At 41.3% G+C, this 27,377-nt stretch overlaps 1 protein-coding gene across 5 annotated transcripts; it reads right to left on the bottom strand.

The window, feature by feature from the left end:
• SEC22C (SEC22 homolog C, vesicle trafficking protein) lies at positions 1-24,939 on the bottom strand. 5 transcript variants are annotated; one of them, XM_030943790.1, is made up of 8 exons: positions 24,886-24,939; positions 20,697-20,748; positions 19,921-20,130; positions 17,320-17,483; positions 15,689-15,871; positions 6,829-6,947; positions 5,904-5,969; positions 1-3,827 (listed from the first exon to the last, which is right to left on the bottom strand). In XM_030943790.1, exons 3-8 carry the CDS (start codon positions 20,100-20,102, stop codon positions 3,627-3,629), a joined length of 915 nt encoding a protein of 304 aa, XP_030799650.1. In that variant the 5' UTR covers positions 20,103-20,130; positions 20,697-20,748; positions 24,886-24,939; the 3' UTR covers positions 1-3,626. The 5 variants fall into 5 exon arrangements, with proteins under 5 accessions (XP_030799650.1, XP_030799646.1, XP_030799648.1 ...); XM_030943786.1 differs by having other exon boundaries at positions 20,560-20,748; positions 24,886-24,933; XM_030943788.1 differs by lacking the exon at positions 24,886-24,939 and adding an exon at positions 24,748-24,768 and having other exon boundaries at positions 20,560-20,748.
• Between the last annotated feature and the right edge of the window lie 2,438 nt (positions 24,940-27,377).

Raw genomic sequence — 27,377 nt, 5'->3', positions numbered from 1 at the left:
AAAAAAAGCCATTTATTAGATGTATGTACATATATACATATACATGCAAAGTGATTTTATACACATTTACACAGGTTCAATTATTAATACAGTGCAAAAATGTCTAAAAAGGTACCAGCCCACCTTCTACAAACTCAACAGGTCTTTGGGAGAAAAGGGAAAAAAAAAAGAAACCAGAGAATTACCAGCTTCATAAAGTGACTAAGCACTGAGTAAGCAAATCTGGAAACTATTGAAGTTTATTCTTTGCCAATTTGCTTGTGCTGAGCTGCTGGGTGAGGAGAAGGGTTTCCAAAAGACTTCTCTTGCAAAGTGACAGAATGAACAAGATGCAATTCAAACCACATTAACCAGTTTAAAGCTGAAAAAAGAGATGGATTTCTCTTTGGGGATTTGATTCAATACAGGAAAAATCCCACATTATGAGTCAGATTTTGTGTTCTCAAACTGCAAGTCATTCTTTTTTATCAAATCTTAAAGCACTGAGATCAATGTAAACTATTCCATTCCTCTTGCTGTTTTGCCAAGAGAAAATGTTTAACTGTATAAATACTGTGTGGACATGGGATAAATACCAAATTAAAAATAAAAACAGATCGAATTCTGTGTGTTCTGCTTCATCCTGGAACCCCAACCCAAACCTATGAAGTGCACACAGATTAATCCATGTGGATTCCTTAATATGGTTTACACCTATTACAGGAAAATGAAAGGTTGCAAAGGGATTAAGACCAACACCAAAGCAGAGCTTTGTCATTGGGCAGAAAACACCTGAGGATTCAGCCACATTCCCCAAAAATCCACAAAGCAAAAAAAAATACAAGTTTAGGCAAAGGCAGAACTGAACCGACTGATTTGATTTTACTGAAATGTTTTCAGGAAAACCAATTCAAAAAAAAGCTGAATTTAACCTTTCTCCACTCTGTTAATTGCACAATTATCCAGACACCCCGTTCTAGCACTCCTCTGCAGAGCTGTGGCTGCCATCCCCTGGCTCAGGGATGGATCTGTTTCAGGACAGAGCAGTTGGGTGCTGGGGAAGCAGCAGGAATGTTCCAACTTTTCCAGCCAGCTCTGAGGAATGCCCTCTGGAAATGCTCTGTGTGGAGAAACAGGAAAAGCTCTTCTGGACTCTTTAGCCAGAGTGAGGATAAAAAGGCAGGAGGAGCAGGGAGTTGGCTCCTGTCCTAAAGTCCTTTTCATGAAGATCTGTCTGTCTGTATAAAATGCTTCATCCTTTCCCCACATGAATCCAGTGGGTTAATACCCAATTTATGCTCCTGGAAAACACCACCAGTCACCAGATCCATTATCCCTAAAGTGTTAAGTTTCTAGTGTCAGATTTTTGGGGTGTTCTTTTTGTAGATTTTTTTTTAAACTTGTAATCCAAACTCGTGGCTGAGTTCCCTGCAGTCTCCAGAAGTAATTTACCAGGGAAAACTGGGAGTGAACAGCTTGAAAATTAAAAGCAGCACAAAACCTCTCACATTTGGGGGGTCACCTTGGTGTCTCAGGGACAGGGCTTGAATTGTGGCTGCATTTCCCCACTTGCAGTCTGACAGAAAAGTGGGATAATGACAGACAAACAACTTTAATCCTCTCCCTTAGAACAGAAAACCTTTCCCTTGTGGCACAGCTCAGGCTGTGTCCTTAAATGCCTGGCTAAAATATTCCTCCATCATTCCTACCAGACTATTCCTCACACTTTGGAGGTTTTTGTCATGTTGCTGTTCCAGTAAGTGCAGTGAAAAAGAAATCCCTACATTTTCCTCCTGAGAAAAGCTCTGGCACTGTCTCCTGATGTCCTACAAACTGTCTGGGTTGGAATGAGCTGCCCATGGACGCTGTTGCTGCAGCCAGCTGCATCCAGAAGTGCCTCCAAAGTCCAGCACCACAAATTTCTGGTCTGATTCTCGTATTTTCATCCTGAGATTCCAGGAAAACTCACTGACATAAAAGAAAGAAATTTTCTGCTTTAGAACAGAAAACCTTTCCCTTATGGCACAGCTCGAGCTATGTCCTTAAATACCTGGCTAAAATATTCCTCCATCATTCCTACCAGACTATTCCTCACACTTTGGAGGTTTTTATCACATTGTTGTTCCAGTAAATGCAGTGAAAAAGAAATCCCTACATTTTCCTCCTGGCACTAAGTCTCCTGATGTCCTACAAACTGTCCGGGTTGGAATGAGCTGCCCATGGATGCTGTTGCTGCAGCCAGCTGCATCCAGAAGTGCTTCCAAGGTCCAGCACCACAAATTTCTGGTCTGATCCTTATGTTTGCATCCTGAGATTCCAGGAAAACTCACTGACATAAAAGAAAATAATTTTGTCAAGTGTTCCTGCAAAAAAAAGACAACTCTGCTGCATGTTAATCTCTTTGCAACCGGAGGTAGAGACTATGTGAGAGGAAAAAGAAATCTTTGGTGAAAGAAATGGGAATGACCAGTAAGAACAAAAAAAAAAAAAAGGAAATTTTAGGACCATAATTCCACAGTAACATACCTACAGTTTGAATCTCTACAAGCCCTCAAGGACAGCTGCATCAAACTGCTGTGCATTTTTTGAACAGCCAGCCTAAATTATTCATCTATGCCCTAAAATGCCCCTGTGCACCTGGATCCATGACAGAGCAGAAGAGCCAGTGCAGCAGAGGTTGGGAATTGCAGTCCCCAATTCCAAAGTGCACACCCAGAAACTCCTCTGAGTGTAAGAATTCACCACCATTAACCACAGGTGTTCTACAGAACAAAGAGAACCTGCTCTTGCTTTCCATTCCTGGAAAAATGGCTTTCTACTCACCAGCTACTCATTTTATTAAAAAAAGGTGAAGGAGTCAGTGGCCTGTCATAAATAGGCTTGAGAGATTTATTATCCATACAGGCCAAGCAAACATGGAATTGCCCTTATCCTAAAAGTGACCTTAGCCAAGGAAACAAAGGCCACAAGAGCTGACAGATCACTTACACCCACTTGGATTATTTTCTGCTGCCCCAAGCACATTTGCAATTAACCCATGAGCACACACTAAACTGCAATGTGCTGTTCAGCCAAGGAGATATTTATAGACTTTATGGTTTATAAAAGAGCCACAGCCTTTCCCTGTCCTTCCAAACCTAGAAAAATGATCCTGAAGCTCACCCTCAGCATTTTCCCCACTGATTCTGCACTCACCTAATTACAGCAAACAACCCCTTTACTCACATTCACCAAGACAATCTAGAGACAGAAATGTTACCCATCACTTTACCCTTGTTTTTCTACACAATTGGGGTATTTGCAGCAGCAGGGCAAGACTGACCTGCCCAGCTCTCACAGAGCCAGTGAGACAAATGGCAAAATGCTCTCTGGATGGTGGCAGCCAAGGAGGAAAAGCCTGCTGAAGGTAAGAACTTCCATCTGTGGTGACACCTGACAAGCCCCACCATGTGAAATACAGCCACACCCCTTGCTGTGTGCTGGACATAATTACAGGATCCTACTTATCCCAAGTTGCTTGGAGCTGTTCTCCTTGCAATAACCATTGCCATGGATGGTTAAAAAACACTCTGAGCTATTTTTTGGCCAGGTGAATACAAAAAAAGAGTTGTAAAAACAGAGTAGCAAACCCCCAAGTTTGTTTTTTTTCATACACCACAGTCAGGCTGCTTCTCCAGGAGCTGCCTTGTCAGGATCTGGTAAGAGGAAAGAGAAGCCACTCCTATGTGGAAGGAGATTTGCCAGAGGTTCCTCAATCCATACAAGTAGATGTTGCACGAACAGACACAGAAAAGGAGCACAAATGTCTTCACCTTCCTGGCTGAGCTGTAGAAGAGGTACAGGTAACACTGCAAAAGGAGCAAGAGGGAGAGTTAGCACTGAGCTCTGCACAAAACCAGGGATCCAGCTGGGAATTGCTGCCTGGGACCCATCTGCTGAGCATGTGAAGGGCAAAACCCTCACAGGAGAACATGAAAAGCTCCCAGTGCTGGCAGAGGAGTCACTTTTCCCCCTCAGGCAGTGCCAGATCAGCCTTTGTCAGCTGAGGTCACAACTTCCAACTGTGCTGATGCAGAGGTCAGCACGTGGAAAGCACTGCAGGTTGTGCACAGCTTCTGGGGAGAAGCTGCTATAAATCAAAAGGAGAAGGGAGAATTCTCCTTTATTCAGCTTCCCTGGCTTCAGGTACTCACAGGGAAAGAGGCAGCACAGAGCCTTTCTTTGTGAAAAACAACTTGCATGAAGTACGTGAATCTAAATCCATCTATTAGATCTAAATAAATCCATTAGATCTAAATCCATCTATTAAATCTAAATAAATCCATCAGATCTAAATCCATCTATTATATCTAAATAAATCTATTAGTTCTAAATAAATCCATTAGATCAAAATAAATCTATTAGATCTAAATCCATCTATTAGATTGAAATAAATCTATTAGATCAAAATCCATCTATTATATCTAAATAAATCTATTAGATCTAAATAAATCCATTAGATCAAAATAAATCTATTAGATCTAAATCCATCTATTAAATCTAAATCCATCTATTACATCTAAATAAATCCATTATATCTAAATCCATCTATTATATCCAAATAAATCCATTAGATCCAAATAAATCCATTAGATCTAAATCCATCTATTAGGTCTAAATCCATCTATTAGATCTAAATAAATATATTAATTCTAAATAAATCTATTAGATCTAAATCCATCTATTATATTGAAATAAATCTATTAGATCAAAATCCATCTATTATATCTAAATAAATCTATTAGATCTAAATCCATCTATTATATCTAAATCCATCTATTACATCTAAATAAATCCATTAGATCTAAATCCATCTATTATATCTAAATAAATCCATTAGATCTAAATCTATCTAGTAGATCTAAATCCATCTATTATATCTAAATAAATCCATTAGATCTAAATAAATCTATTAGATCTAAATCCATCTATTATATCTAAATAAATCTATTAGATCTAAATAAATCCATTAGATCTAAATCCATCTATTAGATTGAAATAAATCTGTTAGATCAAAATAAATCTATTAGATCTAAATCCATCTATTCACCCCAAAGCTCTGCCATGAGCAAAGATGTAAGAAAGCTGAAAGACACTAAATTGTATCATAATACAATACATAATGCCATAAATACATCAAAGTCTGCAGCCAGTTATCCCCAAACTGTGATCTAAAAGGAACAAGGGCAATGAATACACTGTAGGCATCAGTTATTCCTAGAAAATAAAACTGCAGCACCTTTCTGCAATGCCAGGCTGAAAGTTGAAGATTTTCCAGCATATATTGCTCTCAAGTTAAAGGTTGTGGAATTTTTTAGCAATTCAAGGAGCCTTTCAAGAAAAAACAATTTGGAACAAGTTGTATTTTCCTCATTCAAACTCTTCTGTGAAAGGTCAGAGGAAATAACCCCATTATGGAAAAAAAATGGAAAATATGGAAAATTGGAATATGGAAAAAGCCATTAAGGAACCACCAGGATTCAATGTGATTTTTCATGTAAATTACACCATTTCAATAATGTTGCTGTCCAATATTTGCTCAGTCCTCAAGGAGGTTGTGCTGCAAAAGCCCATCACTAAGTCTGACACTGACAGAAGATGTGTCCATCCCTTTGGGAATAAACCATCTCTGGGATGGCATTTACCCATCACACCCAGCCCCCCCTCTGGCTTGTCAGAACATGGAAGCACTGAAAAAGCCTGCAAATGCAATTTCCCAAGGGTCCAAATGTGCCTTGAACTGCTTTTGTGCCACTTCACTGGAATAAATCAGTGGAATCACCTGGGTAGGATATTAAAAACCTCTGCTTAGCTGAAAATGGCTCTGTCTTGTAAATTGTAACAGCAAAATAATTAGCAAAGTTTTTTATTTGCATTTAACATACCTGAAAAACACAGGCTAGAAAAGGTAGAAGAAAAGCTATCACATTTCCAATTCCTTCATGGTCCTCCTGTTGGGATTAAAAGAAGTGACAACCACGTCAGGCACAGCTTTTAGCAAGTGCTGCTTGATATTTGAGAACATTTTAAATATAGTCAAGAACCTCTTCTCCCAGTTTATGCTGATTGACTGTAACAGTGTCAAACACCAAGATCAATATCATTGGATAAGGCACCAAGAACTGAGGCTTATGTGACAGTTCCTGCTAAATAAAACTGTGTCAGGATACAATCAGCACACTTTTTTCCCCCTTTTTTAAAGTTGTTTACAGTCTCATGTTTATTAAAAAAAAAAATTACAGAAAAGGATCTAAAATAAAATGCAAGAATGGAGAAAAAAAAATCCAGGCAGCCTGGTAAGAATAAATGAATTTTAAAATCAATTTCTAAAAATTATTAAATAATTTTTAGAACTAAATAATAAAAACTTTAATAATTTTTATAATTAAATAATTATTTAATAATTACTGAATAATTATTTTAATAATTAAATAATTAATAGTTTAATGACATTTGTTTATTTTATTAAATAATTAAATAATTAATAAACGATTTAATAATTTTTGTTTATCTTAATATATAATTAAATAATTTTTAGAATTTTAGAATTCTAATAATTAAAAAAATAAACTAAAAAATAAATAATTAAAAAATAACTTTCTCAAAATTTAAAGTTCTATAGAACAGAATAAAATGCAGAATATTGTGATGTACAGAAAAATACACAAAGTGTAGCAGTCCTGGAGAAACAAAACACTTCTTGTGGAGAGATTGTGCTCAGCTGAGGGGCAGAACAGCCACCCTTGAACTGGTTACCCAAAAACTCTCTGCCTTTCACTCATTCTCAGGTGTGGGAGCACTCAGGGTTACCTGAAAGGAATATTCTGCCAGGTGAACTCCTCGGATGAGGTTCAGAGCTCCACACATGATGTTCAGAACAAGTGACAGAATCCCCAGGGGGGTCACAGGCTGCATTCTGTAAGTAGGGACTGGAAATGAAATGAAAAGCAGACATTAGTGAAAGTTTGCTCTATTATTTTCAATCTTTTAGTAGAAAACACCACAATTACCTTGTGTGGGTTTTAAACACTTTCAAAACCTTCCATGCTTGCTCCAGGGAAGACTGATGATGAACAGAAAGCCCCATTTTTGTTGTTGTATTGCAGTATTCAGTTCTTCACACATCCAGAAATCATCAAGAGCTCTGGAGTATTTTTAGACAGGTCAGCAACAGATTTTTCTTGACCTATTTGGCATCAATGTCTTCTACTATGGTGCAAACAGATAATTCTTTGTTTATTCCAGCAGATGAGGATGCTCAGCACTCCTCAGGTCAGCAGAAAAGCCAGAGGCTTTCCCCACCCAGAGGTCTGGGGAAGGGCTTAGATTTCACCCACCACCACAGCAAGGCAGCAATTCATCTCCTCCTTAACCACTCATTAAACATTTTATCCCACTTGAGGGCTCAGGCTGCCCCCATTTCACAGGCAGTGAATTGTCTGCCTCCTTCCTTTCTCACCTTCTCTGCTACTCCTTAACACCCACACTGCTGAACAGCAGTTCTGCGTGATAATCTCATTGATACATCCCTAATTAAGGTCAAAGTAATTATCATAAATGTGTGTTTAGCTTTGGATTCTGCTGCCTTTAATTCAGGCTTGGCCAAGAGCACACCTCCAGTTTTCCTGCACTTGTTCAACAACAGATTCCACACCTTGATCCTCACCTACATTTCATCCCTGCCCTTGAATCCCCACAAGTAGGACACTGCCAGTTTCATAAAAAATGATAATTTGCAGCTCAGATCTCAAATCCAGATGTTCTCCTGCACCCAAGACAGGAGAGAATGAATGAGCCCTCAAGGGAACCATCTTCTCCCTGTGCTCAGTGAATCCAGAGCCTATTGGTCTGACTATTCATCTATTTATCTGACCATTCCAGATAAAACTGCACCTCTGGCTTCCTTTGAGCGACAGATGAATCACCACAACAGCCACCACACGATTTCAGAGAGAAAAACACTCCTGCCTTCTCCTTCAAGCCAGATTTTGATAGATGGATGTAAAAAACTCTGGTGCCAAATTAATACAGGGATGTAAAGCACCTTTCATCTGTGTGTCTGTAATTAATTTGTCTGGCATGCACTCACACACCCATAATTTCAGCTCCAAAGGAACTGGATCAGCTCAATTTGATGTGCGTCACTTTAGGGAGCATTACTGGGTATTACAGACAGAATGGTGTAACTCTGTCACTCAAAGGATATTTGGCTTCTCTTTTGCTACACAATGACATTTACAAAGAACTTGTAGCAGCATCTTTATTCATTCTCTGACCCCAGAATTCAGTTTCCTTCTATTTTTTTCCTGCTATTCCTACTTTTGATTAATTAAATAATGTTGCAGCTATATATGTGTTAACTGTCCCACAGATATTTCCTAATAAAGACTGTTCCTCACATTTTAAGGTTTACTTCAGAGGCATAAATGTATCTCAAACAAATTATAATTATCAAACACAAATGTCATTCATTGAGCAGAATCCTGCAAACCACACGTGCCAAGAGTTCCCAGTCCCTAGAGAAGAACAATGTAGGTCTCAATATATTGCTTCTGCAGCATGAAATATCATGTAAAAGTTACATTTTTTTTTAGTCCAGGAGGATAAAAAAGAATTGCTGTCACAGATGCAGAGGAGATTAAAACATCCAGTTGCTCAGGGTTCAGATTTTGTGAAAACTGGGCTTGAAATGGTTTGCTGCAGAGATTTATTTGTGCTCTTAAATTGTGAGGTTTAACTCACAAACTGAAATTGCACAGAGAAGTGAAATGGGTCCTGCTAAGGGAAAATTATTTCACTTCCTTGGGTGAAATCAGTCATATTTTTATAAAGAGAATTTCACACTGGAATGGCCTATTGCATTAAATAAGGAAAAAGAAGAGTACAAACACTCAGTGCAGGACAGCACCACTCTGCACAAGCACAAATAAACACTAATTAGGCTTCACATTGATCTGCCTCTTCAAGCACAGAAGTTGTGCACTTCAGAGCACAAGATCCACACAGAAATGTTCTGGGAGCTGTGGGTGATGCACCAGCAGGTTTGAACATGTGCATGGTAACTGCAAACACCCTCACCCAGTGAAGAAATTGAAACCTCTGCCCAGGAAAGATTTTCTGGCAGAGGCCTGTGGCCATTTCACTGGAAGGAGACACCAGAGTGTGCAGCAGCAGCTTGGATCTGCCTCCTGCAGGCACAGCACAAGGCTGGACACTGAGTCAGTCACTCAGAGCTCTGCAGGAAGAGCACCAGGAGTGAGAAATGAAATCACTCCAACAGCCTCAGCTGAAACACAAGCACACAAAAGGCAGAGAGTGAGCCAGCTTCAAAAGCAGCCCCTGAAAAGGCCTCTGAAGGACTCCCTGTGTGCCTGTGGAAGATGAAGAACACTCACCAAGGGGAGCTGCAGGATTCACCAGCTGCCTCACAAGAGCAGTGGCACAAGTTGTTCTGCTGCTTCCCAGAGGCAGCTGTGATGTGCAAACCCTCCCTGCCCACACAGAGCCCCCTGTGCCCTGCACCCAGCCCCATGTCCTGGTGCAAGCCCCCTGTTCCAGACTGCAAGGCAAGATGTATTCAATTACCATGTATCGCAGATTATCTTTTGTCAAGTGGGCAGTTTGCTTTATCTCTCTCTCTGAGTGATCACAATCACTCCTCCCTCGGGAGGGGACACCTGCTGATAACAGCTATTGCATGTCACTGCATGACTGATAAGAACTACAGCATCCCATTGGGAGATGCTCCACCCAGAGGGAGGAGCCAAGCATTCCTACCTGGATATAATCTGGAGATTCTGGAACACCAGCACAGCTTCTGCACTGGATTCCCCAGAGGAACAGCAGCTGCCTCTTCTTCCACTGGATCTTCAGAGGAAGAATACATGCTTCTCTACAGGACCCCCCTGCTCCAGCAGAACCACCCCTGACACTGCAGGAGGGCTGCAGCCACAATTCCAATGGGACTGCTGCCAACACCCTGACCCACAGGGTGTCAGGTTGGGTTCTGACTCTGTCAATGTTGTTCTAGTGGACTGCATTGTTTATTTTATCCTTTAATTTTTTTCCTTCTTCCCTATTAAAGAACTCTAATTTCCTGCTCCCATGTTTTTTGCCTGAGAGCCCCTTAATTTAAAATTTATAGCAATTCGGAGGGGTGGGGAGGGTTTACATTCTCCATTTCAGGGGAGGCTCCTGCCTTCCTTAGCAGTCTCCTGTCTTTCCAAACCAAGGCACCCTCCCTGCCCACAGAGCCCCCCCTGTGCCCTGCACACAGCCCCATGTCCTCTGTGCCCATACTAACACCAGAGAGGCTCTGAGCAGCAGGCAGGGCTCTGGGGGTGCTGATCAAGGGTGCAAAGGAAGGGTTTTTGTAGCCAGAGTTGGGCTGTGTTTAGTTAACAAAAGGAAAGAACAAACAGCAGAAAGAATGGAAGTAAGAAGGGGAAAAAAAATCTCTTGATCTCAAGAATACTAACAAAGAGAAAGCTGCCCTGACTTTTCTGGCCCTTTTCACAGCAAACTGAAGAGGCAGAGGATGAGCTCAGCCAGCTCCAAAGAGGCCAGCAGCAGCTCCAGCCATGTGAGGAAGGGATGTTTGGATCATCCCTGGATCAATCAATCTGCACCAGGGAGTGCAGTCACAATTCAATCCTGCTCTCCTGCAGCCACAGCATTTCAAACAGCCTCTTGTAGAGCAGAGCCGTGGTATAAATAACATTAATATGGAACAAACACCATGCACACAGCTAAACTTAGAGCAGCAAAGTGGGATTCAGCTGGGAGGGGATGATGAGAGAGACACAAGCCAGGAAAGCTGACTCCAGTGGAGGCAAACAGATGATCATAAACATGAGCCTTAAAATAAAGGCAGAACAATCTGTGAGAGTATTTGGGTTAGACCAGAGAGAACAGCCAGAAATAAAAAGCCAGATGGACAGTAAAGGAAAGCAATTAGGAATAAGAGGGAAGTGAAAATATATTTCTGATCTGTGGACACAGACTAGATCACAAATATTTACTGGCACTGAAGCTGTTCAAAATTTAAAGAAAAAGTGCAAAGAATTTCTAAGCCCTGTCATAACATGAAAAGATTTAACCTTCAAGCAGAGCTCTGAGGAGCACTCACAAATCTGACTGGCAAATAAAGTGCTTTCCATTCTATTTTTAATTCCTCCTGGCCAGTGCCCTTCCATACTCTTAATTTAAAATACCTATGTCAAATTAGATTCCAGCTCATCTATCACAAACTATAAGACTGAGCAACTGGAACTTAATTTTATTAGTGCTTCATAAGCCAAGAACAACAACAACAAAAAAAAAAGGAAATACAAGCTCATGGCACTCCAGTTGCATTTAAACCACCGTGCTAACAGGATTAAAATAGAGAATGGTTTAGTGGTGGACTTGGCAGGGTTTGGTTTCTGGTAGGACTCAATGATCTGAAAGGTTTCCTCCAACCTAAATAATTCTCTGATTTCATTTGTGGAGGAGGTAGGCAGGACCTTGACTGTGCAACTGAAACACAAGTAAGAGGTAACATTTTTACAATAAAGAAGTAGAGGTTGGTGCTTCAAAAGCAGTAAAACATCAGGTTTTATTATTAAAAAACCTCTGTGTTATTTACACAGATACACAAAGCCTCTTTCAGAATTTTAGTCAAATAGATTCAATTTTTTTAAAAAATAAGGTAAAAGGAAAACACAAAGAGGGGAGAACACCTCAAGCCAGACAATGTGGAACAAGAGGTTACCCTCAGCTCATATTTTTCTCATCTTCTTTTCCCTCAAGGCTGAAGAAACTCATTCAGACTGTAATTACAGATCTTTCATTAAGAGTTTGCAACAAGCAACGAATGAGTCAGTGGAGCTTCTTTAGAAATTTGAACAAACAAGGATTTGAAGATAAGAGAATTCCACATGGAAAATATCAAGCCTATATTTTCCATACAGAGAGGAAGCTGTAAGGCTGGAAAAAGACTCCACAGCAGCCTCCAAAGCACTGCTGCATACCTGCTGCAATGTAAAGCCCATATGTTGTTTACTATGATGGAAAAAGCCTTTTTTGGTTTCACACACACAGTGTAAACAAACATTTCTTGGTACACAAGGAACCTCCATGTGTTTTTTTGCCATGTGCTGTGGGCCATAATTTGTGACCACAAAATTAGGCACAGCAGATTTGTCCATCAATTTAAATCTGACTGCCAAAACAAAATTTACTTTTGAGGTAGCAAAAAGAAAATAGCAGCCTCAGTATTGGCTCCTGGGGTTGCTGCTGCAAAAACTTTAAAAATGCTAAAAGAATTAAAAGTGCTAACTAAGTAAGCAAACCAATGCTACATCCTAAGCACAGAGTGAGCTGCTAACAAATGCCAGTAACACCAAGCATGCAACACTATAAAACCAAGCAGCAACAGACTTTTCACTGCTTGCCCATGGACATAACTGCCAGGACTTGGAAAAGATGTGCTGCTTCAACCTTTCTTCACACTCAACATCTATCCACATCCAGAAGCTGAAGGAGAGCAAGTAACGGACTTAAAAGTTGAGAAGAACTCAGGTTACATCAATGAACTTTTCAGATAAGATGGGTTTCATCTTTTGCCAAACAGATTTTTGGATTGTAATCATTGTTTTCATCGTTTTACTCATGTTTCCCTGTTAAGTGTCTCCAAAAATCCATTGGGGAAGTTTTCATAGTAGGAAAAACCAGAGGAGTTGTGGGAATACAATAAACCAAGCTTTGCCCTGGAAAGATCTGCCACAGAGTATTCCCCACCTAGGCTGAAAGAGAGGATGTCCCCCATGGTGCTCCGCAGCACAATTGCCAATCTACATCAGAAATTTCTCAGTTTGAACAGACAGGTGTCTGCTAAGGAAGGCAGGAACCTCCCCTGAAATGGAAAATGTAAACCCCCCCCTCCCTCTGAATTATTATAATTTTATTTAAATTCCCCCACTGGCCAGTTGACCCTGCCCACCCCAATTGTTCATCTCTCATTTCCCCTACAGTTTGCTGCCCTTTGCACCATCCCTGTACCCTCAAGTCAGTGACCCCATACTTAAGTCTGTGCAGACCACATGGTTTGGTCTCTGTCCCTGACCCCTTTGGCATGGTGGATGCAATAAACCTTTGCTGGAATACATCACACAAAGACCCTTCCTGTCCTTCTTCCCCTGAGCTATCTGTGCATGGACTTGAAATGGCTCTTGTGGCCTTGCTCAGAGTGGCTTTTGAATGAGATGCCTTGAGGGATGTTGCAGCATTTCTACTGTTATAGATACATATTGTAATATTGGCTTTTTGCAAATATTAAAATATATTTTATATGAGTATTGTTAAAGTAACTTTGTTCTAAAGATATAGTTTTAATTTCTATTGTTGATTAAGCCTAGACATAGTAGTGAAATAGCTGATATGCGTTATAGATAAATATCATAATATTGGCTTTTTGCAAATATTAAAATAGATTTTATATGTGTCATGTTAAAGTCACTTTGTTATAAAGATATAGTTTTTATTTCTGTTGTTAATTAAGCTTAGACATAGTAGGGAAATAGCTGATATAAGTATGTGTTATAGATACATATCGTAATATTGGCTTTTTGCAAATATTAAAACAGATTTTATTTGTGTCATGTTAAAGTAACTTTGTGATATAGTTTTAATTTCTGTTAATCTTAGACATAGTAGCGAGATAGCTGATATAAATATGTGTTATAGATACATATTGTGATACTGGCTTTTTGCAAACATTAAAATAGATTTCTTATGTGTAACGCTAAAGTAAGTTTGTTATATAGCTTTTATTTCTGCTGTTAATTAAGCTTAGACATAGCAGTGAAATAGCTGATATGTGTTATAGATACAATTATAATATTGACTTTTTGCAAATATTGAAATGTATTCTATATGTGTGGTGTTAAAGTAACTTTGTTATAAAGATATAATTTTTATTTCTGCTGTTAATTAAGCTTAGACATAAAAGTGAAATATCTGATATAAGTATGTGTTATAGATACATATTATAATATTGGTTTTTACAAATATTAAAATAGATTTAATATGTGTAATGTTAAAGTAACTGTTATATAGTTTTTATTTCTGCTGTTAATTAAGCTTAGACATAGCAATGAAATAGCTGATATGTGTTTAAGATAAATATAGTAATATTGGCTTTTTGCAAATATTAAACTAGATTTTATACGCCTATTGTTAAAGTAACTCTTATAAAGATACAGTTTTCATTTCTGTTGTTAAGCTTAAACATAGTAGTGAAGTTGCTGATATGTGTTATAGATACATATTGTAATATTGGCAAATACTAAAACAGATTTTTTATGTGTAATGTTAAAGTAACTTTGTTACATAGTTTTTATTTCTGCTGTTAATTAAGCTCAGACATAGCAGTGAAATAGCTGATATGTGTTATAGATACGTATTATAATATTGGCTTTTTGCAAATATTAAAATGGATTTTATATGTGTGGTGTTAAAGTAACTTTGTTATAAAGATATAGTTTTTATTTCTGCTGTTAATTAAGCTCAGTGAAATAGGTGATGTAAGTGTGCTTGTGTTAAACTGCCTGCTGGGATGGGATAACACCCAGTGAACACAGGATGAGCACACCTGTACACATCTGCCAACCAACAGCACTCACTGTTTGAAGGCAGTGTAGACCAAACCCCAAAACTGGAGGTGATAAAAAAGGACTAAAACCACAACCAAAGAATACCCATGCTCTAAAAAGGCAGACCCAAGGAGGAGCCATGCTAAACAATTCTTGGAACATGTAAACTTGTTTGTGGAAAAGCTTACTAGCATAAGGGTCTGTGAATATGCAACAGGCTGATGTAATTAAAAGATATTTAAGGTGTATCCCTGAAGATAACAGTGTGCTCTTGGCTCAGTGCCCAGATACACCCAGCCATAATAACCTTTCCTCTATTGTCCTTGTCTCCTATTGTCCTTTATTAAACTTTTTGCATTTTCACAGAAGAGTGTCCAAGATTGCAAGGCAATATGTATTCTGTTTGCCATCTGTCAGAGGTGGGGCAGTTATCTTCTGTTCATTGGGCAGTTTTCTTTATCTCTTCCACAAACCAATCCTCCCTCTGGGGACATAGCTGCTGTTAATGGGTCATTGAATGTCACTGCATGGCTGATAAAATTCATCATCCCATTGTGAGATGCTCTGCCCAGAGGGAGGAGCCAAGCATTCCTACCTGGATAGAATCTCAGTTTTTGGGACACCAGAGCAGCCTTTCCACTGGATTCTCAGAGAAACAGCTGCCTCTTGCACTGGATCTTCAGAGGAAGACTCCACCCTTCTACAGGATCACTGCCCCAATAGAACCACACCTGACACTCCAGGAGGGCTGCAGGCACATTTCCAATTGCACTGCTACCAACACCCTGACCAACAGCGTTTCAGGTTGTATTCTGACTCTGTCAATGGTTTTTCTTTTGTATTATTGCATGTATTTTGTTTGGGTTTTGTTTTCCTTTTCCTAATAAATTGTATTTCTGACTTGGGAGTCCCTCACTGGTTTTGCTTTCAAACCCCAGAACAAAGAGTGAACGCGTTTTTCACATCTACCACTGTGACACCTGGCAACACCGTGAGGGTGAGGAAATCTCCTGTCACCTGGTGTAGAAGTAACTTACCAACCTCCACATGGCCTCCTGCGTGCCCTCCATTGCTCAGCCCGTTCAGCAGCTCCGTGGCCTCCAGCTGCAGCTGCACTGGGGGCTGCAGCTTCAGCTCCTCCTCCACCCTCTCCCAGCCTCCCTTGGCCCTGGGGCCACGGCTGCTGTTGAAATGGTGTTTCACCTTCTGAATGGTGTTATCTGAAACAACAGGAAAAGCTGCTCAAGTCACCTCTGAAAGAATGCTTAATTAATCCTTAGCATTGTTAAAATCTTAATTGTGGTGATATTTTATCAGATCATGGTGATTTGATTGTTTTAATTTATTTCATTTCTTACTGGGTTCAGGCCAAAAATTCCACTCCTGGTTAGGGAACAAAAATACTTCTTTTAGATATTTTATAGCACAGAAAGGTTTGGGATGGAGGGGACCTTAAGGATCATCCAGTGCCACCCCCTGCCATGGCAGAGACACCTTCCACTATCCCAGGTTGCTCCAAGCCCCATCCAACCTGCCCTTGGTTCCAGGGGCAGCCACAGCTTCTCTGAGAACCTGTGCCTTCCAACCCTCACAGGAAAGAATTTCTTCTAATATCTACTCTAAAAAAATAATAAAAATGATCTGTAACTGCCAAACAAATTATTAAAATCTTGAGCATCAAGCCCATCTTAGATCCAAACACAGGAATGGAGATGATGAAATAAATAAATAAATAACCACACAGCAATATTAGACGCTTAGTAACTTAATAAAGTATAAAAATAAAAATTATTTTAGAAATGTATTTTTTTCTTGGAAAAATAAGCTTTATGCTTATTAAAAGCCTAGGTTAAAAGATTAAAGAGGCTAGATTATTAGTGTCTTTATTATACACAAATTTACACTGAAATCATTAGCCTTATTAAAGAGGCTAGATTAAATTAAAAGAGGCTAGAAATCCCCCAACTCCTACTCAAGTTAAAAAAAAAAAAGAGTACTGTGTGGATCTCAGTATGAAATTCCATCCTGGCTGTAATGTGCCCTGAAGGAAATCCACCCAAAATCTAAGATGGCTCTAGGAGAAGCTTTCCCAATGGATTTCTCAAGTTTTTAAGCCTGAGTTTAACACTGTTACTGAAATCTGGACTGAAGAGTGCAAACACACTGCAGGATATTATCCTTTCCCAGAATACTCTCTCACTGCAAGGGAATTGTGTCTTTCAAAGGTGTGAGGTTCAGTAGAGCAGCCGCTACTTGGCAAGAAAACCAATTATTTCAGGCTAAAAAAGAACCACTGGGCATGGTTCTGAAGTATTCTGCCTCCAAGTCATGCCAGAAATAAAGCTGCCCATAATAATCTATTCTGTCTCCTTTTTTTCCTGTACTATCTGTCCTCACTTGTCAGATTTTTTTAATTAAGTTAGAAAGCGTCCGAGATATCAATTTCTTTTTTCTTCTCTGCTTGTTCATCAATCAGCACAGCATTTTGTTCATAAGAGATGAACTCTCAGGAACTCCAAACCAAACACTTCAATAGTTTAGGGCATTAAGATTTCCAAAGGCACACCCAGAGTCACTTTCATCATCAGCCCTTAGCCAGGAGATGTTGTTTAACACCATCAATTTGGCAGGAGGAGGATTTTTACGATTAGAGAACAAAGTTACAAACCAAATTCAATAAAAGCATATGGTCTGGAAGCTGAATTGATGCTCCTTGTGTTGTAGGAAGCAGCAAATTCCCAGCGAAGCTCTTCCAGGAAGCAGAAGGCCATGATGGTTGAGTAGCTGCTGGAACAGATTGCCATGCAGGCAATATCCCCAGAAGAAAGGAAACTGAAATAGAAATTAAAAGAAAAAAAATCACATCAACATAAAAAGGTGAAAGTCCTGCTGAATGTGAGGATGGAGCTGTGCTTTCTGTCAGAACAAAATGTACAGACCGAGCTGAGAGAGCAGACTGCAGAAAAAAATAAAAGGGATTTTTGTTGTTGTCAAAGTCCTGTAATTCCTGTAGCTCTATTTTTTCTTACACAATTATTTATTCTTAACTCATCCAGGACGCCTGAGCACAGTGAAGAGCACAACCCAGACTTTATTAAATTGGTACATCAGTACAAATCCAGGACATTCTTTTCCCAGGCTGGCTTTAAATCACCTGAATAAAAACCAAGGCGGTCAGAAAACCAATTTTGAAAGAAAATGCAGAAAAAAAATAAAAGCAAGGAAGTTTGTTCCCAGGAAGCAGATGGATTCCTTCCTTCCCTTGATGGCAACATCATATTAATAGCAAGAAATATTTGCTAATTTGCACAACCCAAGATTTTCAAACACTTCCTGCTACATCACAGTAAAAATTCTACTCTAAAAGGGGCTCCTCTAACACTGAATCCATATTTATGTAAAAGTTTCCACCTGCAGATGGTCCAATCATTCCAAAAGATTTCTCAGGGACATCTTCCCTTGCAGCCCAGCCATTTGTCAGCAGGAAATCACTTTAACACCCAAGTTTTGAAACTGAACAATTTGTCTCCTTCCTCCTGTTCCTATCTTTTACCCCAACTTCATTTCCCACTCACCGTTTCTATTTCACCGCATTTTTATTTATTTGCTGTACTGTGGACTTGGGATTTACAGTTTTGCTTGGCTCTGCCAGCCCAGTTCCACTGGGGAGCTTCCCCAAATTCCTGCTGCTCCCAGCTCCCAGCTAGGATCAACACCATGCCTTCCTAAAAGCACCTTTTCCAAGTTGTCCATAATTTATGGCCTTTTTGCCATGGATCCAATTGCACTGCTCTCATTCCAGAGCCAGGTTGAGCTGCCGCACAAACCACAGCAGATTAAAGGCTGCAGCACTTGCTGGCATCAAAGGGCACAAGTTGGCTTTGAGTGAAAAGGAATTGAGATGAAAATCTCTGCTGTAAATTCGTGTATTTTTTAACTCCCCCAAAAAAGGGATGCTTCGTTTTAGCTTCACTTAAAGTTTTCTTCCATGTGCTCACCAGAAATGCAACCACCAGGTAAAACTCACTTCTTAAATGAGTTTAAACTTTTTTTTACATTTTTTTTCTCTGTAATTTCTTTAATAAATTTCTTCTCCTAAACTAAATCATTCCAAGGTACTTGGATGCCTTCTTAAAGGGATTTGTAGAAATCCATGATTCTCCAACTGCTAGGAGTAACAAGCACTGCCCATTTTTGCTGCCCAAAATGAAAATTAACATGAGCAAAATATATATAAATAAGAAATTTAAATATACAAGTGTGTATAAATATTGTGTATGTATCTATAAATATATAACTAAAAGTGCATAAGTACTGTGTATGTATATAAAATATATAACTGTGTATAAATATTGTGTATGTATATCAAATATATAAGTAAATACACATATATACTGTGTATGTATATCAAATATATAATTAAATATATATACTGTGTATGTATACAAAATAGAAACCTAAATATATATATATTGTGAATGTATATAAAATATATAACTAAATGTGTATAAATATTGTCTGTATATAAAATATGTAACTAAATACATATATATACTGTGTAAGTATATCAATATATTAATATGCATAAATATTGTGAATATATCTATAAATGTATAACTGTGTATAAATATTATGAATGTATATAAAATATATAACTAAATGTGTATCAATATTGTGTATGTGTATAAAATATAAACTTAAATGTGTATAAATACTCTGTATATATATAAAATATATAAGTAAATATGTATATTGTATGTGTATATAAAATATATAATGAAATACATATATTGTGTATGCATCTATAAATATAAAACTAAATATGAATAAACATTGTTTGTGTATGTACATGTGAAGATGTAGAAATGTATGTGTATTTATATGTATAAATATAAGTCCAAAATGAAATCTATGTAAATATAACACAGTATAAAACAAATAACAGTTATGTAAGTGTATTTATATAAATTAACATACAAATACAATATACAAATATATACATATATAAATATATACATATATAAATATATATATATATAAATATATATATATATAACTAAGCACATGCTCACTACACTGAACAGCAATTGAGGAATAAGCTTCAAAATCATTGGAGTTCACACCCTACACAAGCAGTGTGGCATTTCAGGCTGGAATCAGGCACTGCAGATCACACCCACAGTATTATTTCAATGTAATTCCAACCCCCAAGAGCAATATTTCAAAAATTAAAGGCAAAACCCCCCAGCAGAGCAGAGCAGGGACTCACTGGATGCTGAGGTTACGTCCTTTGGCCGTGCCCCGACTGGGGTACCGCGCCAGGATGGAGGACAGAGCCTTCAGCCTCTTCCTGCACTCCAGAAAGTCCTGGTTGAGATGGAAATCTGTGGAGGCTGAGAGGGGAAGCCCATCCCTCACCCTCACCACACAGGCAAAGAAGATCATGGACATTCTCCACGGGAGTATTCATGAGGACAACCTGGAAATGAAAGGTTTGAGTCAGTTCGTTCTGAAATTCCAGGCAGGATGAGAGTGAGTTCACCACTGAAACTGAACAGCACCTCTGGTGACACCTCTGCCACTGCAAGGCGACCAAACTGTTCACAAAACTCATGACTGTGCCCAGTTCTTGCCTCTCAGATTAGAAGATGAAGCAGAGGATTTGACAGGACAATTATCTACCTGAAAAATATTCTTGTTTTCCCTCCTGTTTTGCCCAAAGCATCAGAAAGGCTGAGCAAAGCTCTCACAGGTGTTTGTGGAAGCTGCTGTGCTGATCCCACATCCCAATGATGTGCTGCATCCAAAAACCTGCCTGAGCATGGCACTTCTCTATTTTCTAGTGTAACACACAAATCCAAAAATAAATTTTAGGCTAGAGCCCACCAGGTTATTTTTACAGACTCACCTAGGGCTAAATATAGAATAAAAGTTGCCCTCTTTTGACTTCTTCCTCTTTAAGAGGTCACAAACTCCCGTGGAAAGTTATTCTTGGGCTTCACCTGGCATATTCAGAACATGCAGAGATGTGTCCTTCAGACATACCATGAGGATCCAGGGCACGGTGTCAGAGGATTAACAGCACTTCATATCATCTCTAAAAGAGAATCAGAATGAACTAATGAAAAATTAGTTTAAAAACTTCATTAATTACCTGTTTTTACATGCATCTTTACCATCAGATCTCCTGTGAAGTGGGAAAACATATCCTAGGAAGTGTTTTGCCTGAAGGAAAACAAACAACTCATTTTCTTATCTAATATATTCATTTCTAGACTCATTCAAAGATGCTGTGGAATGACATGCAAAATATTTATGATGCCCCAATCATATTTTTTTAAAGTTATATCAGTAAAAGAGCAGCTCTAAATCAGCAGATTTTAAGGGATTATCACAAACAACTCAAGGAATTAAAAAAGGGGAAAAAGCAGAACCAAAGGCATTTACTTGGCTTCAGGCAAACTGCATAAATAAAGCATTGGGGAAATAAAAAGAAGGGGAAAAAAACCACTTTGTGAAGTCAAACTTTTGATAGAGAGAACAACTGCTTTGACCAGCCCTGTATCACACAATTCATTAGGATGCTCAAAGTGTCTTTGAAATGTGGCTCTTCAGGATGAGCTTTTCTTGTCTGAGAAGTCCAGAGAGCAAAACCTTCTCTAATTCAGGCACCACAAACTCTCCTGATGTCTGATAAGGGCTGAGTTCCTGCCACAGGCAGCACTGAGAGGGTCTCATTTCTGCCCCACAGGAACCATTCCCACAGAAATTGTGGGAACCATCCCTCTGTCCAAGGTTTCAGCACATTAAAGCAACTGCAATTATCAGAGGGTAATTATCAGAGGAATTAGCAGAAAGCACAATGGCACAAAACTTGTTTCCTTAGAAAAGCAGATTAAAACTACAGAAGATCAGACATCTCTTGAGAAGTGTTATCTTGAACTTTTTAAACAGAGATTAAAGAATTAGATGTGATTTTTTTCCACAGTTCTCTTCCAGCTGTCATTTAAGTTGTGAAAGCAAACTAAGCTCACAAACTCCAACACACATCAGAAAGAATTTCAACAATAATCATGATTGTTATAAATCAGTTTGAAACATCCCATCAATCTTCAATGTGCCCATAAGCATTGATAAAACAGGGTAGAGAATTTTCATATGAAAGTGAAATAAACCCCAAAAATATGAACTTTAACAGAAATATTAACTTTAACACAGCCAACTTGTTGCTCAGAATTGCAGTTTTAGAGTGAAGGGTTGGTAATGCTGATGAAGTTTAGCTCCAAAATAACTCCAAAACCAGAAGATGATCAGGACAATGAGAAAGCACCAAACTGAGAAATCAAAGACATTTCCTAAAATCTACCCAGCCCATGAAATTATTCAGCTCCCTATGCCACTATCAGTAAGAGTTGAAATTTAAATATCCATATTTTTTATTAATCGCCAAGGATAACATCATGTATAATTAACCAACTGCACGTAGAGAGTTTTCCAACTTTCCAAGATGTACAAACCTTCCTGCTGCAGTGCCTGATGCTGTCAGCTGCCCATCAGAGGGATCCTTTGCTCTGAGAAAGAAAGATCCAGGAAAACTTCCAAATTAAATGCCAGACTTCACCGGAGAAAGGAATCCACTCTCCTTCCTCAGAAAAAAGAGGTGCTGGGTTTTCCTTTTCCTTTGGCACAGCCCTTGCTACTCTCCCATCAGAGGATGGTCAGAGCTGTGTGGTTTTGGCAAGTGACAGCCACCAATGGCACTGCCCTTGGAATTTTAACTACTTGCAAGCCAGTTCTGCCACGTCACCTGTGCCCAAGCACAGAGTGACACAGCTCATCGAGGTGTGCCCATGGGCAGGTGGCTCAGTGCTGTCACTGTGTCACCCTGGCTGCCCTTTCCTCCTGCACACTCTCTGTTTGCTCAGCATCAGCAGCCCAAAGATCTGCCACTGCCAGGACGTGGCAGCTCTTTGACCTTGGCTCTGAACTTGGACAATGAACTCGAGGCTCTGCATTCAAATCTTGCAGAGTTCACAAGTGACAGCATCACGGCAGCATCTGGCACAAAGCAGAACCTTGGGAAGGATTTCAAGCAATTATTTCAGAAGAACTGGTTATAATTTAGGACTGAAGGAAACAAAGTTTTTTTTTTTTCATTTCTTGAAGCACCTGGACACCCAACAATGCTTCAGAGTAAAACTGCCCAGTGCAAGACTCACATTAACAGCCCCAATCTCAGAAAAAAGCAATTCCTCAGTGTATCTGTGACCTGGAGCACAATTCCCCCTTCCCTCACTTCCCAGGGAGCAGCCAACTCTCCCCTGGCTGAGCAGGGATTATCAAGGCAGCCTCAATCAGACCTCCTGCACTTTACTGTGTGTTACACAAGCTCCTCTGGGTAAGAAGATTACACCCAACTCAGCAGGCCACACTTCCCCAAATGCTCAACAAACTCCTGCCTAATTGCCTGGACTTAGAAAACAATCTGCTCAACAGGCTGTGAGAGCAAATGCAAACCAGTGCAGAGCTCATAAGGGAGATTGTATCAAAAACCTGGCTCTTTCAGAAATTATCTCACCAGCAAAAGCAGGTTTCCTTCCAAGAATGGCACACTGCTCCCAAAATATGTGACCAGGATGTCTCTCAAGTATGCACTGTCTCTCCCTGTTCAGACACATCTCCCTGCTCTCTAGAGGTGTCCAGCTTCAACCCCATCTGCTTTGTCCAGTTCTGACCTTCCTGCTGAAGGAAGAGCCAAAAGCTTTAGTGGATGTTCCCATGGTCCTGAAGCAGAATGTGAATTTTTTTGTACACGTGACAGATTGATATATGACCAGAACTATTGCCCTAAACCATCCTTCCTCAGGCAGGTGATCTCCAGAGGGAGCCCTGGACAGCTACAGGTGGGATGAACATCAAAGAGATTCAGGTTGACTCATCAAACACAAAACCTGAGCTGCAGCTCCACTGCTGCTTTGGGTCTCACCCAACAAGGATGTGGTTCATGAAGGAGATTTATCACCTCCCTGAGGGATCACAAAGTGGAGTTTATCTTCTTCTCAGATATATAAAAAAACAAATCCAGACCAGTGTTAAATTTCTCATTTTCTAAGATTACACCAGTATCCACCTGATCCTTCCCAGTGAGCTGCCTCCAAGGTGAGCAGCTACAGACACCCCAGACCCACCTTCCAGACTGAGCAGTGAATAAAAGCAATTTGAAAACACACTGCTATCTCAAATTTTAACACAGGATTTGAGCATATCCAGAGCTTTTAGGCTCCTATAAATCCTACAGGCTTACTCTTATCCCCAAGGGGAAGCATGTGGAAAAAACCCTTACCATCACAAATCTGTCTGCACACACTCCTGTGGATTACCAGAAATGAAGCACACACAAACCTCCAACCCCAGCATCCAGCTCCCACATCAATCCCACTGTTCCAACAGACAATCCTCCAAACCACACTGCAACAACTGTGTGATGCTCTGAGGCTCTGCCCCACCTTCATCTCTCAGAAACACCAAGTTCACCTGGTCCCAAATATTCACCCACCCCATCCGCCTCAATCCTGATGCCTCCCCAAGCCCAGCAGCTCATCCCTGTCCCTTGAGGATCCCACCTAAGGACCCATCCTACATCCATCCTCTTCCACTCATTACGCAGAACTACACCCTACTCACACCTCTCCTCCCCTACATTAAGCATCCTAAAATCCCCCAAAACAACCCCCTTCTCACACTCTTCAATAAACCCGGGCACCTCCAAAGCAAACACACCCATGCCCCCACTCAGGGCTCCGCTTTGTGCTGACAAGGCCTGCCACACACCCCTCCAGCACGCAGACACCCCAAAACCTTACCCCCATACCAAAACGTTATCCCTGCTCATCCCAAACCATCCCCAACCAACCTCCTCTCCCTCTACCCCTCAAGCACCCCAAGGAACCCCCAAATCCTATATCCTGTATCCCAACACACACATCCCCCTGCTCCCCACCACATCCCCAAACTCCCCTCATCGCCTTGCCAAGCACCCCAGACACCCCCACACCCCAATTTCACCCCGCTCCCTCCCAGTTCGCTCCCTACACACATCCCGGACCGCCCCGCCCCGGGGACGGAGGCAGAGGAAGAGGATGAGGAGGAGGGCCGGTGTCCCCCTGCCCAGCGGGACCCTCCGGAGCAGGGCCGGTGTCCCCCTGCCCAGCCGGGACCCTTCGCCGCCGCTCACCTCCCATTCCCCGGCAGCCCCGCGGCCTCGGGCCCGCTCCGCCCGGCGTCGGCCCCGCCCGCCTCACCAGCGAGGAGCGGCGGGAGCGGCCGCGCGGGGAGCGCCGGGACAGCGCCGGGAGGACCGGGAGAGCGGGATGGGAACGGGACTGGGAGCAGGGATTGGGAACGGGATTGGGGAACGGGACTGGGAATCGGGCTGGGACCGGGACAGCGGGCTGGGGACCGGGGCCGAGAACTGAGATTGGGAACCGGCCTGGGGACCGGGAGAGCTGGGTGGGAACCGGGCTGGGGAACGGGAGAGCGGGGTGGGAACGGGGGGAGCGGGCGGGAACTGGGCTGGCTATGGGACTGGGGAACGGGGCTGGGGACCAGGCTGGGACTGGGGGGAGCGGACTGGGAACGGGGATGGGAACTGGGCTGGGACCGGGACTGGGGAACGGGATTGAGAGTGGGACTGGGGAACAGGACTGGAGAGCGAGCTGAGAACGTGGGAGCGGGCTGGGACCAGGGGATGGGGACCAGGCTGGGACCGGGGCGAGCAGACTGGGAACGGGGCTGGGACCTTGGCTGGGTAACGAGACTGGGGAACGGGGGGAGTGGGCTGGGAACGGGCTAGGAACGGAACTGGGGACTGGGGATGGGAACTGGGCGGGGAGCGGGACCAGGGACCGGGGCTGGGGAGCGGTCTGGGAACGGGGCTGAGAGTGCCTCGGGATGGCGATGGAGCGTAGGGAAGCCCTGCTGGGAAGAGGCAGTGTCCATACAGGAGACAGAGGATCCTGCAGCTTCATTCAGTAAAGGAGAGAGGCCCTGGGGCACATCCCCGCGGGGTTTTCTCTCTCTCGGTCCCGGAGGGCGCAGCCTCCTTTTATCCCAAACTCCGCCGCTCGCTGCCCTCTGCCTTCCCCCTCTGGCCGAGGTACCAGGGAGGTGCCGCCTTCCCAAACCTCCTGCCACATACCCCTCCTTGAACAGGTTATTTACCCCAAAGTTTAGAAACTCAAGGTTATGCGGCCCCATTTGGCTGTTTCAGGAGTCAAACTGCCCGGGCTCTGTAATAAACCCACTACTTGAATTAGGTAGAGACATTAAGCCCCGTTTCAAAGCCATTGACAGCCATTCCCCTCGCCCTGGAATTGTTTGTAAAGACACCAGCACACGTCTTCCCTATCGGGAATGAGGATGGGGTTGGGGATGAGAGTAGGAATGGAGACAGGGTGTAAGGACGGGGATACAGATGAGGATGTGGTGTGGGAATAGGGACGCGTGCAGGGTTGGGATTAAATACCTGAGACAATATTTTTTGTTTGGACTTAGATGTTTATTAATTCTTATCTATATTACAGTCTCGCAGACTGTTGAGTTCTACAGCACTTCACTCTAACAAACTAAAAATGGAGTCTTATCTCTTTCTCTACAAGGTTTTTTAAGGATAAACTGTCTAATTAAGAAATGACACTTAAATGATTTTTACTTTTAACCTAAAAACTAACTACCCGTGGTTTATAATGTGGAATTTTATCTAATTATACAATACCACCTAAACCTATGAAGAAGAAGGTGAAGAAGAAGGATTAGTGCCTGTCCTAAAACTTTCATCTTGCTTTATGTATATTACTGTATTCTAAAACCTTTAAGTTTTCTTCTATGTGATATTACACATTTCTGTTCAAACTATGCACTTATAATCTCGGTTTTATCATTCAATTTTGGCAGTCTTCTTCACGGCTTTAGGTCAAATGCAGTGTTCTCTTGGGGGTCAGTGCCTGTCAGCACAGAAAGTCTGAAATTCTCAGTAACCAGGGTTCCAGCAGGGATGGGACTGGATGATCTTTAATAATCTTCCCAAACCCAAACCATCCTCTGACATCATTCTGTGTTTCGCATTGCAGGTGTTGCAGCAGTACCACAACACAAACTGCTCTCACAGGACATTCATCTGAAAAACCAGCAGAAAAAAAAGAGTAAACAATAAATCATTGCTGAACAAGGGAGCTCTGGACTCAAAAGCCATGACGTGGAGCTGTTATCTGAGTTGTTGCTGTCTCTAAGCAATAGCAGCCTTGCTCAGCACCACGTGCAGTGAATAGCCTCTGGTGTTCTGCTGTTCCTCTGACAGCTTCCACTCCCCACGAACACATCCCACTGCTGCAGGTCTGCCTTGCTTCACAGTCTGACCATCCCTGCTGAGGGTCGCTGCTTTGAACACATTCCACCAGCCCAGCTTGCTCCAAGCCCTGCCCAACCTGGCTTTGAACACTTCCAGTTTGATTGCTGAGTCTAAACATTCATAAGGAAAAAAAAATATTTCCATCTACACATCAGCAGTGATCTACCCAGTGGCGCAGGAGAGAAACAAAAAGCTGATTTTTCCCTTGCCACAGCCCCAGCTGTAAGAATGTGAGCAATGAGGCACAGAGCACCACTGAAGTTCCAAAGAAAACAAGTTTACATGCAGACAGGCTTGAGCCAGATAAGCTGACACAATCT

The sequence above is a fragment of the Camarhynchus parvulus genome, chromosome 2, assembly GCF_901933205.1.
Source record: "Camarhynchus parvulus chromosome 2, STF_HiC, whole genome shotgun sequence".
NCBI classification, from domain to species: Eukaryota; Metazoa; Chordata; class Aves; order Passeriformes; family Thraupidae; genus Camarhynchus; species Camarhynchus parvulus.
Note: the sequence above shows the minus strand (reverse complement) of the source record. Positions and strands in the feature narration are given on the sequence as shown.

Bases quoted from the DNA above. Each gene is read 5' to 3' on its own strand.
- SEC22C (XM_030943790.1), bottom strand. From the start codon at position 20,102: ATGTCCATGATCTTCTTTGCCTGTGTGGTGAGGGTGAGGGATGGGCTT. The intron at 15,872-17,319 runs GTTTGTAACTTT...CTGTTGTTTCAG, and splicing joins ATATGCTTTTATTGAATTTG to ATAACACCATTCAGAAGGTG. The intron at 6,948-15,688 runs GTAAGTTACTTC...TTTCATTTCCAG, and splicing joins AGGAGGCCATGTGGAGGTTG to TCCCTACTTACAGAATGCAG.